Raw genomic sequence first — 19,054 nt, forward strand, 5'->3', positions numbered from 1 at the left:
AAAGAGAAAAAATAACAGAATAGAAAAGCAAGGTCAGACACTTGGTTCCTAACCTGCTTCTGAGGAAGTTAAAGTGAAACAACAGAGAGCTATGCATAAATATATTTAAAATGGCCTACCTGCATTCAATTCCCTAAAAATGATGCAGAAAGTGCAAACATTTTGAAAACCTTAGGGGTTACAAGTGTGGAGATACAGAATGAAATGTACGCTTCACATTTTTCTGTAGACATTTAAGAATCTGCTTTCCATTTCAATATTTCCTCGTTCCTTTTGTTATGAAATGCTAATTCAGATTACTGCCAGTGAAACAGAAGACCTTATAATGGATATTCTGAGATTGAGAAGTCAAGGAGGGAATTGCTTCCAGTTCAGTTCTATGGACCCAAATGCTTAATATTAAATTAGTGGTCTCCTCCTAAATTCTCAAGATTTTATTCTAAATAAGCTTCCCCCATTTATATAGCACAGCACTGATGTTACTGACAAATTCCAGTGTAGCATGCAACAGTGGTTCCTAATTGCTTTAGCATTTATCATGCACAAGAGACAGGAGGGAAGTTGTCTCATTTTGTACAGCTCAGTTGCATTTCTTATCTCTGAAGTACACTTAAGTAGCAAACTGGGACTTACGGTAGCTGCCTGAAAATCAGCATCCATTAACTTGCACATCTAGGAGTGGAAATGAATTGCTTTTTCTAAAACAGAATAGAGTTCAACCTCATTCTGTGCATTAACTTTGCATAATTTCTCTTTTGCACATTTTATAAATTAGGGGCCCTGATCTGACTTACCCGCCCAAATTTTCATACATTTTCCAGGTTCGGCCTGTGGGCAGTTTTGTTTTCAAAACATTACAAAAAGGTATTTTGGTGCATTTCTAAGATGCCTTTTGGGGTCAATTAGCACCTAGTAATATCTTTGGAAGCAGTCACTGGAGGTGCTTAACTAGTGTATACTTAGGCATGTTTTACCTGACAAGTCTTCTGAATAGGTTTTATACTTTAAAGAAACAGTACCTCTTCACATTCTATAGTGAATAAGTGGTTACTATATTTGAGACTTCGGGAGTGAAGAAGCTGAATTTCTGTTCGTGTACTCTTCAGTGTAGATTTTCCCAGCTCATGAGTTCTGATTGTCAAAGTAGTCACACTGACTATGCCTATTGTTCCAGGAATTCAAGTCCCATTAGGATGTGAATCACCAAATGAGTACAAAGCTCATGTAGACTGATAAGCACAGATGTGCCTATCTGTCTTTGAGGGGCTGTTTGGGATGAGTAAAATGTATTTGGGCAATGCCCTGACAAACACAAATTACCTCCCTTGAAATGAGGACTAAAGTTTATATATAATCCATGTAAGTAAATTACACAGATTGTAAGATGGTCTCTGTTGTAACAGGGTCTAATGATAAAGGCAGTCTATACCTTCCTGTTGGGATATTCTTTTACACACAACTTCTCAGGTGCATGAAGTAAGGTAAAACTGCACAATGAATTCAACTGCCTGCAAACAATCCATGTAGCTTGTGGGTTTTGCACATGATGTGGGGCCTGCCTCCCTACCCTGTGCCCCATCTGACTCCACAGATCCCTTCCATCCCTACCCGATGAGCCTTGGATGAGCATTGGTCCCAGAGGCGTATTTATTTTCATTGCCCCTCTGTGTGGCAAGGGCGACTTGGTAAGGGAAAGAGCCAGGGAGGCACTTATTTTTCTAATGTCCCTTTAAATCTTTGGCTTCTGATAAGGCTGACAATTTGCTAATACATGTTTGATATTGAATCCATCCACCCTTCTATATTCCATTAACACAAAATTGTTTTTGTCTGTGCGTTCATGTATTTTCCCCTTACTCGTATTTGCCTTCCCAGTAGTTTAGTTAAAAATAAGTAAATGAAAAGGGAGTCACTTAAAGGGTAAGAGTAAGTGGCAAGGGAAGGAGACAAAAGAAAACTGTAAATGATAACCTTAACCCCACTGACTAGTTGCTTCACTATAGGATTCACACATTATCATGACTGACTGACATGAAAACTCAAGTTAAGTTCTACACTAGTATCATCATCTCCACCTTTGGAGAATAGAGTTGATGTGTTAACTCTATTGAAAAACCTCATAATTCTAGGTGTAGTAACTTTGACCCAAGCTCTAAGTTGTCCCAACTGCTTTATCCTGAAAAAAATGCAGTCAGTTCTACCACAGAGCAGAAAAATGTATTTATAATGGAGGTCTCAGAAAACACTACTAAGAAAAAAATGAGTCTCCACACAAATAACTTTCATGAACACATTTATTGCAAGTAGCTCTATGGAAGCAAGTCAGATATATATATAAACACTATACAGAGTTGCAAGGTTGTCTCCCAAAACTGCAAATGAGATGTTTACAAAGAAAAGAGAGTATAAGGGTATTTACAAAGGAAGACAAAGCCAGAACAACTTAAAGCAGATCTGTGAAGCAGAACTAGCAAATAGAATGAACTTCTGAAACTGTAAAGTTTTAGTTTTTACTGACCAAGTGACTATGTCCAATATTAAATTAAATGCAGAGGTCACACAAAAAAAATCGTTCCATCATTGGTTTTTCTTAACAGCAGCATAAACTGGTAGCTGGAAGGCAAGTGATATGTTGGTACACATATTCTAGAAAGATTCTTCCAGCACAATACTGAATAAATTGTGTCTGTAAACTAAGAAGTAGTGTCAAAAAGATTGCATATTTGTTATGCTGTACCTGTGACTATTTGTACCTGTTACTATTTGTATGTGCTGTTCCGGATGAGGTTTCCCATTCATTTATTCAGCAAGTGTCACATCTGTGTTGTACCATCTGCTGGCAGCCCCTGAACCTTATATGCAAATAAAGCAATAATAGCATTTTCCCCCAAATAATCATTTCTTTCCACAATTCTGAACGATTATTATTTAACTTACTTGAAAATGGAATGGTGATGGCTTGAAAAAAGGCTGCCTGAAGAGTGCATTGTTATCACAATGAACAAAAGCCACACTGCGTTGTTTCATTAGGTCGGGAAAAGAGAAGAGTCTTAAGGAAATGATGAAATCAATGCCCTCGCGCCCAGCAGCTGGAGTAGCATTTGGTACTACAGCCACATCCTCTCCTCAACACCATTCACAAGGGGGGAAAAAAGAGCCCCCCACCCCCGATCCTTTTGGTTGGCAGGCAAGGAAAAATAATCGAAGTCAAAACTGGCTCACCAGAGAAGTTAGGGTTAGCCACATGTACGACAAGCCTGCTTGAAGATAGAAGTACACGTTCAAAGACATCATAACCGGGTGGCGAAAAATGTTAGGTAAATATTACACTACTTCAAAGGTGCACATTAAATGCAAAGCCATTTTTTTAACAGTCACACACAACAGGTACATCTACAACCACATGTACACAGGTACACAAAGCTGTGCATACACATAAGTATGTGCACACACACACTAGCACTCGCACAGTTACACAGATGCTCGCACCCACCTGTGATAACGGTGAGGTTTACCACTGATGCTACAACTCACGATTTGTGTGCCATCATGTAACAAACCTCTAAGCAAGCTTCAAGACCTTTGTACCTACCTCTGTAATCACCACCTGCTTGTGTCATGTTCTCAAAGGTCCAGGTTCCTAAAATCTTAATTCAGTTTCCATCAGAGGCAAGCAAAACCAGAAGGGGGGAGCTTGCTCTGATTTTTAAAACGTTTGGTACATCTTACACAGTCATTGTCCAAAGAGAAACAAGGCCATATAAGAGGTTCCTTTTGGCTTAAGTTTTAGTGAGAATGTTGATTGATAGATAGGTACACACTAATTTCTTGAATTTGGGAAACTGATCTCTTTATAGGAGCCCTGGGCATAGGAGAGAGAGTGTGTATCGAGGAGAGAACCAGAAAGAGGGAGAGAATGAAAGGTGAAAGTGAGGTGGCCCAGAGAGGCAGAGAGGGGCTTTGTGAGAAGACTTTTAAAGACCTTTGCCTCTCTTAGGGGGAAAATGTAGGTTTCAAAATTTTAAAAATAATAATGGTTTTGGAAATGCTCCATTGATTTACAAGCAGAACATCACAGTGTTGTATATAAACAAATAATCTGTTCCTCAGTTCTGCCTTTAAAATATTGGAAATGCCAAATCCAGATAATTAGTGAGTTAACATTTAATGTGGACAGAATGTTGCAGTTTTGTTAATGAGCAAAAACTGAGGTAATCTGTCCTTTGGTCCTGCCTTTAAAATACTGGAAATGTCCCATCAAGATATCGGTTCACTGACATTTAATTTCTTGAACAAGAAATGTTTTATGTATGTATTACTCAGAAAAAATTATGCCAGATCATACCTACCTTCTCAGGAACATAACTTTCTTCTTTATCTACTCTTGTTCAAAGGATTTTCAAGTCAAAACTAAATCAAACTATTATACATCAGTAAAACTGATATTGGCCACATTTACACATATGTAAATAACATGTTTTAAAGAGGGGAAGGAAAGAGTTATAGGATGCTCACTTTTATAGTATTTGTTTCTTTTCAAAGAGAGATTGGGAGAGAAACCAGGAAGAAAACAAAGTACAGTGTGAATTTCTTAATTCAAAAATCACTGGATCCAAAAGGCAGCAGTATGAATGATCTGTGTTAGGATCACTCAACTACCAGCATCCACTTGTACGCTTTTAGAAACTCAGGTTGTTTTCCACTCAGAAGCCTCTGAATTTTCTTTCTGTTAGGTAGATCCAGAGTAGACAACGACAAAACTCAATAAGCGTCACTTTTCTTCTAAAATGTGTTCTTGTGGCAGTGTAATCACTCTAGAAAAAAAGATGGCAAAACAAAAGTTACTTTCATAATTCAAGTGTGAAAGGCTTTCACCTCCACCCTGTCCTAAAACAAAACGAAACAAAACCAAATCAAACTAGCAGTTTTTGAGAGTCATCTCAAGAAGACTGCCTTGGCATGGCTGTGTGTAACTGCCTGCTGCAGGGAGCAAACACCAGCACAAGCCTGGTGAAGGGGCAAGGACAGCTACTCCTTTTGCCCCCAGACTACCCTGACATTTCCCGCAGATAGCAGCTTGGTACATGCATGCAATGTTCTGCTTCCTCCGACTGGGGCCAGCGGGTGGGCCAGGCATTTGGGCAGAGAATTTTTTTTCTTCTACAAGCTTGATTATGCCCTTACCAGACTACGTGGCACAAGTCGAAGGATTGAAGCACAGCCTTGGTGATAGTCTCCAGTCTCAATCACTGAATTTTTTCTAAAAGAGCAAAGTCATACCTGCAAAGGAGATTTGACAGCAATCTCCATTTGTCTAATAAAAAGAAGCTCTAATACTATTTTTTTTGGCCTTTTGCTGATTGAGATGGTGCACCGCTGGGGGGGGGGGGGGCGGAGGAAGGAGATCTGGGACACTGGACTGAAGAAACGATGGGGATACATGGTCAGCAGATTGATTATGGGATGCTTGTGTTATTTTAACATCAGGTTGCATCAAAGTACCAAGTATTCTATTTCATTACAGCCAGTCCAAAAGAAAAGCATCCCCAGAAAGCATCCTCCAGAATAGACTTCAAGTACAAGATCCTGTATTAAACCAGCAATTTGCATTCTAACTATACCTTCTGTCATTACAGGTTTTAATAGTATAACAAACTTGCAGCTGGATGAAGCATCAAAGGTCTTCACTCTCCTCCCACCTACTTGTGGCTATTAGTAAGGATTCATTGTATAGGGCAGATCTTCTGTGCTAAAAGGTTTTGTAAGAAAGTAAACACTATGGATTATTAAAGATACTAAATTTTCCTGTCAGCAGTGGGCTTAGGAAATTTAGATGCTATATACCTGTCAAGTTTACAAGGATGAAAGGTATCTGTGATAGCCAGAGGTTAACTGTGAGAGTGCATATTAGCAACTCAATTATCTGCTACAAAATTAGGCTAGGCTACTATCATAGAATTTCAGATACTATCACCCAGACGTTATTAACAGAAATTTAAGTTCAGAAAGGTATTCACCTAATTTCGTTTTCTACTTTGTTTTAATATAAAAATATGTTCATATACAACATACTACATGTGCTTTAAAAGGGATTTCTTGCCTCAGAAGATTGGAGACTGACGAAAATTAGGCTTGGGGTGGATTAATGATTGTGCATTGAGCATTGACTCCCCTATACAGAATTTTATTGTCGTTAACAACCATTTGATCAATAAATATGAGAGATGCCCTCACAAAAAAAAAAAAAAAAAAAAAAAAAGGACAGACTTCCAATGGTAAAATAAATAAGTAACCGGGATGTAATGTATAGCATAAGGAATATAGTCAAGATATTGTAACAGCTTGGTAGGGTGATAGCTGGAACCTAGAATTATGTATATAAATGTTTTACCACTGTGTTGTACACTTGAAACTCATGTAATGTAATACTGTGCGTCAACTACCCTTCAATAAAAAATATTTAAAAAAAAAAAAAGGGATTTCTTACTAACCTATATAATCCATTACATTTTATATATTTATTTTTCCACAAACATACAAATTAAGTGCCATGTAACTACCCCATCAACATTATATTAAGGCTGGAATTAGGGGCATTTGTTGTTATTAGAGTTGTTTTTTTTTTCTTCTTTACTTTTTTTAAATGACAGACTCCACTAACAATTTGATTCATATTTCAATTGAATTCCTGTAACACCTATGCCAGCATTGCATGAATGCTTGATAACATGCTAAAACCAGCAAATAATGGTGTGATTTCAAGTTTACTTTATAAAATATTTGTCACCACTTTTTTTAATGGAGGTATGTACAATAACACGCACAGATCTTAGTGTACAGCTTGATGAATTTTCACATGTGTATATACTTATGTAACCATCACCCAGATCAAGATATCAAACTATCTCACCTTTTTTTTTTTTGTCAACTCTTGATTAACCATGCTGGTAGAAAGGAATAACGCTATCCAAAACAAGATAATCCAAAAATAATTTAATTTGCTTTTGAAATGCATTGTGGGAATTTGAGCCACAGGTTTACCTTTATAATCCTGTTTTACTTAGACAGGCTAATATTAAAATGAGTTTACATTCCCTGAGCACAGTCCAAAGACTGGCATAAGGAAGTAACTCAGAAACTTGCTCCGTGGCAAAGGATAGCAAATTCAGGATTAAAACTCCATCAGAAACAGTCTGCAAAATGAATACTAGTTCAATATTAGTTCTGTCTCCTGTTCACTTTGATATCATTTCACCACCAGAAGGGTAAATGGCAATGCTTTTAATAATATGGTCTGTTTTGATGTGTTGTTTCCACTGCATGCTGACGGGTTATAAATAATTACCTTATTCTTGTTCTTACTTTCTGGTTAATCAAAGATCTTTTGAATGACACATCAATTCCACCCCTTTCAATTGGGGGTATACTCTTTAAGCGATTTTTCTCTGTAAGAGAGAAAGCCTGAATGGTGTCTGAGGAGTCAAAACATTTTCCTTCTCCTGCCCCTGCTAACCTGGCAGGTGTCACTTTCTTCTAGAAAACAAATGAAGTAAACTTTTCTGTTTCAATTTGTATATGCCATAAACCTGAACATTAATCTTTAATGTGCCAATAAAGCACACATGACTTCAATATGCCTGGAAACTTGTAGGGTGAGCCAAGAAGGCAGGTCCTGCAGGGCATTCCAGATCTCTGTATATGAATCCTAAACGTGCCTCTGTGTGCTCTGTGTGAAGTCCAAAACAGCAATGGTCCCCCTGCCTGGAGAAAGCCAAAACTGTAACAATAGATCCAGTTAGTTATTCTCTCATTCTCTTTCTCCTCTCCTCAATCTCATTGCCTTAGTAATCTTGTCAACTCCAATTTTCCCAGAGCTCAAAGAAATATTTCTCAAGTTCCTTTGAAAATTCCTCACTCAGTTTAGTAGTCAACATGCTATCCCTGCAATCAACTGCTGATCACACAAGCAGAAGCAACTAAGGGAGGCAACTGAAGGGAAATGAACAAAAGGAAATAAAGAGAAATGGAAGCACATACCCCCAGATAAATGTATAACGATGCAATTACATTATTTAGCTTAGCATTGCCTCTGGCTTACAGTTTTTTTCTTCCAATAAGCACAGATCATCATACCTTTCTGTGCCCTGTGAATGTATAGGAGGATGATTTTCTAGGACTTGAGAAAAATCTAAATGCTGTCCCTCAAGGGTGCAAACTAGCAATAACTGCTGCTAGTCTTTACAACACCGATCATACCAGACTATTGTCTCCTTCATAGATCAGGAGATCAAATATGCTTCTCCCCATCGTGGCAACAGTTTTGTGACAGAATAGTCAAAAGTATCTGTAGGGAAATAGACACTCGTAAACCTCCATCTTCTCAAAAGTCAGTTCAATTGTTTCACACCTGCCCTTCCCTAGCAGGCCCTGGACAACTTACTGCACGCTTGATTATCTGGATACAAAGTATGTGAGGATCAGCTACAGGATTTTCATCCCAGGTCAGCTTCTCCACTACCTCCCAACACACACTTGGGCCACTTCACTCTGCTGCCTAGTTACTGCAGACTTAAAGAATGCAAGTTACTAGAATTCTAATATAGGCAGCCTGCAATTTACAAAAGAGACATATTCTGAGGCTCACTATTCAGTTGAAGCTCAGAATAAATTATCCCATAGAAACAATGTTATAAATAAGTGGTGGATAGGCTCCTAGGTTTGTCTACACATGCCTATATTAAACCTATACAGTTCCTGAACTAACAGAGTTAACTCTACCCAACCGTCACTTATCACATCATTTCTTTGAGAAGATGTATTTGAAGTTCCAATTTGGAACTCTAGGAAAATATGTCTGCTAGCCATGGCAGTAGGAATTGTGTCCTCTAAACTCAGACGGCTAGAGTAATTGGGGGCGGGGTGGCAGTGGAAAGAAAACAATGGGAAGAGCCTCAGGCACAATAAGGAGTCTTTCACGGGTGGGTTAAGGGTGGGGGCTCTGAGGTAAGGACAGCATTGGTATGCCTTCAAGGCTGGAGGTGCAACTAAAGAAAGAGCAAGAGCTAAAAATCTTATTTATTGGTCAGATTTTCCAGGGCGCCATGAGTGCACATGGGGACACTTTTCAAGATGAAGTTAGAGAGACTTCATTGATATTCTAAGTTGCAAATCTACAACGTAGAAAATTAATAATCATACAGAGGCAACTTACACCAATTGTGAAAACTACCTAAAGCAACTACAATTGACGGGGAATTGTATATTCAGTAAATCCATACGGTCTGGCTAGCATCAAAGATATTGTGGTCAATCCAACCATGAAAACAGCTTTAAACACCAGTGCAGCTGTCTCTGTGCCAAAGAGTGGGGGAGAGCACGCAGCACAGCCTTGGGTCTGCAGAACAAGGAGCCCCGAAAGGAACTCTAAGCCCAAACAGGCTGTGAATTAGGATCGAACATTTTCTCAAGCAGTAAGCCCTCCATGGGTCTGTGGGGCTCCCAGAGTGGCCTTCACCTTTTCAGCCAGACAGGGATCAGGAAAGAGCATGCTTTCCAGAAATCAGGGACACAAAGTTGGCAAGGGGCACATGAGGGTATAACTCCCATAATACAACCAAGGAAACCCTCTCCAATAAGAAACTTTGTCAGGAAGCAAGGGGGAAAAACAGCAATAACTTTCTTATTTCACTAAACATTTAAGTACACATTTTCCATTAAGTCTAAAAGGCAATAAGTCCTCGGCCAGAAATTGTAAGGTACCCTCTAAAAAAAATGTGAATCTAAAGTAGGATATATGCTTACATTTGTTAAAATCTTTAAAAATTTCTCTCACAAATGTTCAGCCAAAGTCTCCAAAAGGAGATTAAAAATGTAAGACCTGTAGCTGCACAGCCAATAACCAATGCAGAATTGCTAGAAAAAATATTTTAAGGTCACACGGCAAGCACATTATCTTGGAAATTTTAACAATAGTTTAAAATTAGCAATCGGAGAGTTGTGGTAAAACTGAGTGTGTTGTAATGTATTCACTTCATCATTATAAAAGGTAGCCCTTTTAATCTCTTATTTTTCGCTCAGGACCAAGCAATGTTTTCCAGTAAATGATACTAACCATCTAAGAGCCTGGCAGGACCTCTTAGATAAAACATACTGCAGGCTTTAATTAAGCATTATACAAAAGCTATTTTCCAATATTGCCAATAAAATGTCTGGGCTATTTTTACAGTCTTAAAGCATTAAAAAAAAGGTGCTAAACAAAATGAATTTAATTTTAAGCAAGGATTTTTATGAGCCAAGGAGAGGATTTGATTTCTAAGGCTTCTAAAATCTATGTGCCTGACTGCCAAAAGCAAGTTTACTTTTTAAACAAATGAAGAACATCTACTTCTATAGTGCTTTTTCTTCCACCTGTCCCACTTTTTCCTGTTCTGCCCATTGTGATGGTTAAGATTAGAATATCACATTTTATGCATATCGGAAAAATGAAATTAAAAGACTTTGCTGTAAATGGAAAATGTTGATGGATTATTTAGGAAAACCCAAAATATCTAACGTCAGTTAAGGAAATGACCATTAATGAAAGTTTACTGAGTGTACCCTCATTTCACTTTCTTTCCATTCAGTGTTTCCATGGGATCCAGATGGATACTCACATTACTTGTTTTAGGGAGGTAAAGATTAGCGAACTCCACCCCAGACCAGATTTAAAACATTCAATTCCAGCACAGGTCAAATTCTTTTATTCTAAGAGCTATGGCAAACAGCTCAAGGCAATGAAAATCACCCAAGCTCTGGCAGATGGTTCACAGTTATAACGCTCTGAATGAATGAATTACAACAAATTGGATACTATAAAATTCAAGAGAATTTATCAATCCTTGCCTATATAGTAAGCTTTCATCAATAGAAAAATAACAGATTGAACATCTGATCAAGGGGTGGTGTGATGTGCAAGGTGGAGCACTGGACTTGAAGTCAGATGTATGGGCTTGAATTTCAGCTCTGCTACTTAACTTCTTTGGCCATGGGAAAATTCTTAACAGTGGCTTCAGTTCCAGTACCTACTGTCCCCTGGTAAAATAATGAAGGTGAAGGTGAATGTGCATTGCAAATCTTAAGGCAGTATGCAACTGTAAAGCATTCCCTCAACCAACAAGTTGATAATTTAACAACAGTCCCTTTTTTAAATCACACACAGGATGCCTTACTTCTACCTATACTGGTTACCCTTATCTATCTATTCCAACATGAAAACTGATGACTCTAAGAAGCCCAAGTTTGTTCTCAAAACTGATCCCTGCCAATGACTGTCAAGTATTTTGGTTTATGTTGGACAATTTAGGGAGATGAAGAGAAAGCAGATCTAGTTTGAGTTGCTAGGCATATGTGATATTCTGCGTGTTCACTTAAAATCCTAGTCCTTGTTTAAAGATGTTTTGCCAGTGGCTGAAATTTTTACCCTTAGAATGAATGGAAATGAATAATGATTGCCAAGAACTTTAGTTCACTTTAATTGAACGACGTCCTCTTTCATGGTTACAGGTCAAATACCTCTATGCCAAACGACTATTCCATTTTTTTTTTTTGGTGGGGGCGGATGTTGCCTAAAATAAGTGACCTATCAATGGTGACTGAGAAATCTCTGTTCTATGGAGATTTTATTCTAGTAATTTATGATAAATAAGCCCAATACAGCAAAAACAACTTGCTCTAGGCACCTAAAATTTATAGCAAGAGGATTTGGCAGTAGTACACTGAAAAGAAGCTTATACTTCTTTCACGTTAATAACAGTGTCTAAAATTTCAAAAGGTAATTACTACAGATTTTTTTCTTTACTTTTTAATACCCAGTGCCATCATAACATTACCAACTTGGCTGACCAATTCTCTCAGCACTCCTTAAGCCGCCCTTAGACTGTAAATCCCTAGAATACAAAAATCAGTGAATTTTTCACCTTAGTCATCTTAAACTAGGAATTCTACATCAGATACACCAGGAAAGGAGGCAAAAATGCACACGCAGATCAAGAGTCAGATTAAGCCATATATGAAATGACATTCTCCTCCTCAGTACTAATGCTTATAAACTATGTGTTTATACACTTTTTTAAATGATTTCATTCAGAAAAAAGGCATGTCCAGGTTATATTTCTGGGTGCTTTTAGTTGTCTTGAACAAATGGCTTTCAAGTACTTATCTGCAATGTGACTGGAGGTAAATGAGATTATGTATCAATTTTGTGTGACATGAACAAAGCTGTCTCACTGCTTTATAGCCTCATTTCATTTCACTTAAGTCATAAACAGATCCCAACCGTGAACAACGATGTCAACCACTTCCAGTGCAAGTAAAGACTAAAAGTGGAATTGGAGGACAGAGAACTTTAATTTTGTGCTTCTAAAGGCAATAATACCAGTAATAAAAATGACAGCAATGGTAACAGTTATACAATAATTTGTGTACGACACTTGTGCCAGGCACTCTTCTAAGTTAGCACTTGATATAAATTAAAATTACCCCTTGAGAAACATAACTCCCAATAAAGATGGCTTTTGTTCCTTTGTCAAAGCATATTTTTTGTTTTCTAATATGATACATAATTTTTCATGTTAGATAGGAAGGTGAAGAGAGATCAGGAATGGCTGAAAATTAATTCTATAGCTTTATAGTAAAAAAAAAAGAAAAGAAACACCAAAACCCAAAAAACCATCAGAATTATCCAGCCTGTTCTTAACACTTCACAAACAACATTCTACCATATCCGTTGACATTGAAAGAGTAACAACAGTCATTTCCTGCAATGAATTATTTCTACTGATCCTTCCCATTATATATCTCAGCAAATTATGTGCCTGAATCACCTTAAAGACCAACCATTTTTGCAAGAAACGAAATCACCAGTTTAAACTGTTGAAACCTCACTTCATTGTTGATGCAGTGACGAAAATATCTTACACTGGTAAAGTACATTAAAGTTCCAAAGTGCTTCTACTATCTGAGCACCTGCCTCCCTGTAAGATATAGTCCCCTTGTTGTAGTCACTCAATAAAGTTAGGAATTTTCTCAAGGCACAATTCATTTAGAGAACACTAAATCTGCAAAACAGCTAAAAAGTCCTTTGAAATTATTTATAAATCAGTAACTTATGCTAAAATAATGATAACTGGATGTAGATAATCATTAGGAACTCAGGGTTTATTTTAGGAACAAGACAATTTCACTCATTTTAATTTTTGCTTAAAGAGTATTCTGGAAAGTATTAGACAAACCTCTGGGAAACCTGTCCTTTCCAAAGTACCACAGGGACACAGCAGCTCTGGAACACCTACATCAATATCATCAACGGTGTCTCCAGCAGTTAGGTGTACTTCCCAGGATAAAAGAACTCTGTTCCTGAAAAGTTGGTTGTGAATTAAATTCTTGGAAATAGCACTGTATAATTTAATGCATGGTTCTGGAAGTAGTGGCAGCCGTGTGTGTGCAGGCATGTGTTGGGGGGAGGGGGGCTCACAATTTAAAGGTGATCTGAATTGAATCCTTTGGCAAGCCAAAGCATCCTTTTGTCGTTTTAATGATCACTCTTCAATGTGTCTGTGCTGCAAATGTGAGTTTTTGTATTGCGAGTTTTCTAAAGCAGGGGTAAGGGGGAGGCAGCTACACCTGCACTGAATAGGGAGCTTGTTAGGTGACTGTTGTGATCAGTCCCCAACTTGTTCTGCCTGATCAAGCACAGTGGGCAGAGATCCAATCACAAAAGCATTCCACAAAGCAAGCAAAGCAAAAATCTTCACTAAACTGACTACTGGAGTGAAAACTGCTGGGGGTCTACCCCTTCCCTCCACTGAGAAAGCAGCACGGTCTACTAAAGAGGAAAGGCAGTGGAGGCTACGGAGACATCTCCCCAAATCATTTCTTGAGAAGAATGTCCCCAGACAGTGGTAACAACATTGCACAATGTGCACAGTAGACTTACTCAAAGTCTTACTTCCAAGTCTGACAGCTCCTACTCTTCCTATGTCTTCCTTTGGAAAAGTGACCCTTTAAAAAACATCCACTGTTCCAGGGTAGGTTGCCCCTGGGGTCAGGTCTTCCTCCAGCCTTATAATCCTGCTTTGCTGGATTTCCCAGAAGATGCACCAATTAGATGTTTTAAATGCTTTTTAAACCTTTCAAACAATATTCATACCCAGTATCAAGTTATCACCATACCCTCTTTGGGGAAAGTTAGGTGAAGAAATGAGGCACACCGAAGGTGACTTGCCTGTCACTACTAGTGACAGAGAAAAAGAACCCTCAGGTTTTGGGTAACGTATCCTCTGTAAAAACAAAACAAATCAACACAAAAATACATTCCAGAGCCAAATACTCTCTTCTTTAATCACCTGCTGTTTCGACTATTCCTGTTTTGTTCCCTCCAGACATTCATGCAACCAGTTGAGATTTAACCTTCTTGGTAGATCACAGCAAACTACCCTAACAATGATTGATTTTATTTTTTGAGAACTAAATTTTCTATTTTTAATTAAAGAGTCATTGATATACAATCTTATGATGTTTTCACATAAACAACACAGCGGTGTCAACGATTGCTTTTTAAAAAGTAAACTGCAGAGGAGAAAGCCATCCTCCCCCCAATGTTAACAGTTGATTATTACTGCTTAATATTCTGCGCTCTTAGTAAAATTCCTGCCACTAAATACGGGCATTTGTAGAAAAGCAACTTTTACTTTTTTCATTTGGAAACGAGTTGATGGGATTTACGATGTCCTGTTTGCATAAATCATTAAGTGTTAGGGGAAGGATGTTTGAAAGCATCCTCATGCTACATAGCCTTAAGTTTTAACTACTCCTAAACGCAGCACCAAAATGTTTAAATGATACACGGTTCTTTACAAAGAAACTTATGACTGAGCTGAAATGTTAAAGTTTTGCAAAGATCACAGTGTATTGCATGAGTAATTAAAACTGAATTCTACTTTCCGTGCTAAATAGGCACCAGTTAATGAAATATTAACTCACTTTTTCCTAACACTGTAGACGTGTAGCGCATCGATTCATTAAGCAATAACCATTAACTTTAAGGAAATGAATTCTAAAATGACCAACCTCTCTGGGGAGAGTCGAACTTCTTGTCAGTTCTGGCAAAGTCCATTCTCACGTACGTATCGTCGTCGTCAGAGTCTTCCCGCCCAGGGGGGCTCGGCAGCCGGTGGCGAGGTGGCGGTGGGGGAGCAGCCCCGCCCACCCCGTTCTCACCTCCGGCGAGGCCTGCAGATGGGTCTGGGGCTCTGGGGGTCGAGCCGCCGGCAGCGTCTGGGGCCCTCCTGACTGCTCCAGCACCCGCAGCATTGGCAACAGGTTGGAACCAGCGGACGGAGGAGGAGTCAAATCCAGAGGCGGCCTCGAAGCCCGCGGCAGCGGCACCGATGCCCGGGACAGCGGCGAGGGCGGAGGCGGCGGCTAATGCTCGGCCCACGACTAAGGTCGGAGCTGTGGCCGCGGAGGCTGAGGCGGAGAGGTCTCTCTCGAGGCTGTCGGTAGGGAAGGCCGAGACGGCGGCTCTGGCGGATGCAAAGAAACTTTGCGAACGGCTTTGTGGGCGTCTTCTCTCTAGCTCCTCTTGCTGCAGCAGCCGAGCCACAGGTGGTGGCTCTGAGCATCGGCTGGGGGAGAGAGAGATGTCCATACAGCACTCAGAAAATGGGTCGACCACATAGATTCGACCTGTTTCAGCATCATAGTGAATGGCACTGTCAGCAAAAGGCACGGCTGGTGTCATTGCTGGGTTGAAAATCACTTCAATGTAGTCACCCTCTTCCTCATTAGCACAGGGAGGGAGAAGCGTAAGTGGCCACCTAGCACCGTCCAGAGAGAGGGGATTGGCACCTGGAATAGCTCTTAAAAGATCTGAGAGGTTGTTTGCTGGGTTTGGAAATTGCACGCCGAACTCAACATTCACGTAACTAGAAAAGGCTGACAGTCTGGGGTCAGCAATTATGCCCCACGAATCTGGCAGTCCTTGAGAAGCGGGGGCTAGCATATTGCTCCCTCTTTTAGTGAAGCCAATGTTGACGTAGTCCCTAGAGCTTTCAGCTTCTCGCTGCCCACGTGTGGGCTTTTGTAGTTTCAGCTTAATTTTATTTCCTTTTGTAATAAAAGAAAGTCGTTTAGGTCTCTTAGCCTTGTTCTTGGGGGGCCCACCATCTGAAGGCTTTGAAGGTGACCCCCCATATCCAGGCTTTGAGAATGACCCCTCAACTGAAGGCTTTGAGACTGAATCTTTGGGGCCCCCTTTAGATGACGCTTCTTTGTCTAGGCCCTTCCTCAGTAATTTTCCAGGTAACATTGGTACATACTCACTGTGGTCGCTCTGTCCCAGTGGAGAGCCCCGAAAAGGATTTGGCAGAGTGAAGTAGGAGCTCCAACTTTTGGAGGAAGAGCCGCCCTGAGGATTTCTGGGATTTTTTGGAATTGCACCGGCTCCAGGAGCCATAAACATGTAGTCACTGTCACTATCGTTGTCCTTTGAGTCATCCTCTTTATCAGGATCCGGTGCTTTTGGAGGACTTGAAGCAGGTGGTGGGCTCACTCTAGGAAACATCATCATGTACCCTCTCGAATCTTCAAAAGGTGATCGAGAATGGCGTTTTTTTGAAGCAGAGACATTTTGAGGAGCCATTGGCATATAATCACTGGAGCTTGCAAGAGGGGCAGCCACCCCCGGCCTCATGGGCACATATGGGTCATCCTCATCTTCATCAAAATCTCTGGCTCTGTGGGGCCCCCGAGCCGCACCTTCTGGGGTCTCTGCGTCTTTGGCTTCCTTGCGTTCTTTTGCTGCTCCTCTGTCAGCACAAAAGTAAAGTCGGAACCTTCCCCCAGACTTCCCTTTTCCACCAGTTGCTCCAGCTGGTGGGGATGGAGGAGGGGGAGGTGGTGGAGGTGGTGGCATTTGCTGTGGCTTGTTTTGAGTTAATTTGCTAAAGTAGGATCTTTTCTTCAGAGATTTTCCACGCTCACCACTGTCATCAGAGTCTTTTCCATTTCGTGAGCCTTTACCCCCTCCTGAGTTTTTGCCAGCGCCCGAGCCATGGCCATCTCCAGGCCCCTGACCACTGCCTGAGCCGTGCCCACCTCCAGCTCCCTGGCCACCACCTAAGCCGTGCCCACCTGCAGTGCCCTGGCCATATCCTGAGCACTGGTTTCCTCCTGCACCCTGGCCCCCTGAGCCCTGGCCGCCTCCAGAGGCCTGTCCCCCACCTGAGCACTGGTTTCCTCCCGAGCTCTGGCTACTGGAGCCCTGGCCACTGGAACCCTGACCACCGCCTGAGCCCCGGCCATTTCCCGAGCCCCAACTGTTCATGGGCATATAGTCGCCCCCGTTTCCTTCCTGTCCCTCTTTGCCCTGAGGATCGCCCCCTTCCCCAGCGCTGCCACAGCCAGAACCAGACCCTTCAGAAGACACACAAGCTCCATCGTTGGGGGTTTCCGCAGAGTGCGGGGCCCGCACCGGGCTGGGCGATAAGCGGCGAAAAAAGCTGGCTGGCACTGAAATCGCTCTCCGGGACCTGCACGCTCTAGACAGGTGCAATCTTCCTCGCCTGGAGGGGGGCACAGGCTCGCTGGGCGTTACGTAGCGTCTGGTGAGGAGCATCTCGTCTTCCCCGTCGCCGATGGCCCTGAGGTGGCAAAACTGCTCAAGGCGGGACCTTCGGAGCCAGCCACCGGGTTCGAGCGGCAGCATGTCCAGGTGCCTCCTAGCGGACAGCAGGGTTAACAGGTGGGCGCCGATGCTGATGCTGTAGCTGCGGCAGCGGGCTCTGTATTCGTCTGCACACAAGGCTCGCATCTTCTCCAAAAAGAGCTCGTGCATGTTTTGGGCCACCACAGAGTCATCGACCTGCATCCAGAGCTCCCCGGGACCAATGACGGTGGACCTGCCGACTTCCAAGAAGAAATACTGCTCCGAGTGCCCGCAGCGACGGATGCTCAGGAGCTGGACGACCACACTGGCCACTTCCGTATTCAACCTCACAAACACAACCTCCTCGTCGGTAAGACAGAGCCGGAACACGCCGCTCAGCTCTTTTCTGTGCCCCAGCCCCCTGGGTTTGACTATTACCTGCCACACATCTTTGTAGAAGGGTGGCTCCGCTGCTGCTACAGCCGCCAGGGCGGCCGGCTCACCCTCCGGCTGTGCGCCAGGCGTGCCGCAGCGGCGGCGCTTGCTCTCGAGGATAAGGCGGCTGAGCAGCAAGTACCAGCTCTCTTGCTCTGACTCGTTCTCGGCCACCATCGCGAAGTACTCGTCTTGGGTGAAAAGGGCGATGAGGTGTCGATACCTTGCGTCGGCCCGCTGGCTCACCGAGAAGCACTGGTACAGGGTGATCACGCGCCGCGGTGGGATGAGCGCCGGGACCACGGCGCCCGAGGCGGTCGCCGCTGCTGCAGCCGCCGCTGCGCGGACACTATGCCGGAACTTCCTGGCATTTTCGTAGTATTCCAGCCGAGCTGGGGCTTCAGCGGTCTCGAGTTTGAGGACGAAGTAGCGCCTGTGCCCATGCTTCTGCTTCCGCAGGTAGCCGTGCTTGCAGACTTCGTCCCCGACGGGGAGGTCCTCCTCATCTGACTCGGAGTCTGACCGGGAGCCAGTGGCTGTGGATAGCCACATGGCTCCCGGACAAGACGACCCGGTCCCAATGAGTGCGGTCGGGGCTCCGGAGGAAAGAAGTGGGGTGGTCGCCACCGCAGCTAGAGCTGCCGCTGTTGCCACTGCTGCAGCTCTCAGTCTCCGTGTTGCCTGGGCGCGAGCGAAGGAGCAACTCGCCATGGAGATGCACGTTGGTTTTAAGGTGAGCGAGGGGGAGGGCTGGGGGAAGAGGCCGTCTACCCCTGTCCGCCCGCCCCAGCCCCCGCCAGTCCCCTCCAGTCCTGGCTCCCCCCCGCCCACTTCACTCGCTGAGAGCGGCGGCGGGCAAAACAACACGTGACCACTGCCTCACGCGGCGGCCTCTGCGGCTCCCGCTAGTAGCGCGGTGGAGGGGCGCGCGCCGCC

At 42.4% G+C, this 19,054-nt stretch overlaps 1 protein-coding gene across 1 annotated transcript; it reads right to left on the reverse strand.

The window, feature by feature from the left end:
- Positions 1-1,080: 1,080 nt before the first annotated feature.
- On the reverse strand, positions 1,081-18,829 carry IRS4 (insulin receptor substrate 4). The gene is made up of 2 exons (XM_036924976.2): positions 15,106-18,829; positions 1,081-4,814 (listed from the first exon to the last, which is right to left on the reverse strand). Exons 1-2 carry the CDS (start codon positions 18,827-18,829, stop codon positions 4,810-4,812), a joined length of 3,729 nt encoding a protein of 1,242 aa, XP_036780871.2. The 3' UTR covers positions 1,081-4,809.
- Between the last annotated feature and the right edge of the window lie 225 nt (positions 18,830-19,054).

Source organism: Manis pentadactyla, chromosome X (genome assembly GCF_030020395.1).
Source record: "Manis pentadactyla isolate mManPen7 chromosome X, mManPen7.hap1, whole genome shotgun sequence".
Classification (NCBI taxonomy): domain Eukaryota; kingdom Metazoa; phylum Chordata; class Mammalia; order Pholidota; family Manidae; genus Manis; species Manis pentadactyla.

Excerpts from the sequence above, each read along its gene's own strand:
- IRS4 (XM_036924976.2), bottom strand. The coding sequence starts at position 18,829 with ATGGCGAGTTGCTCCTTCGCTCGCGCCCAGGCAACACGGAGACTGAGA.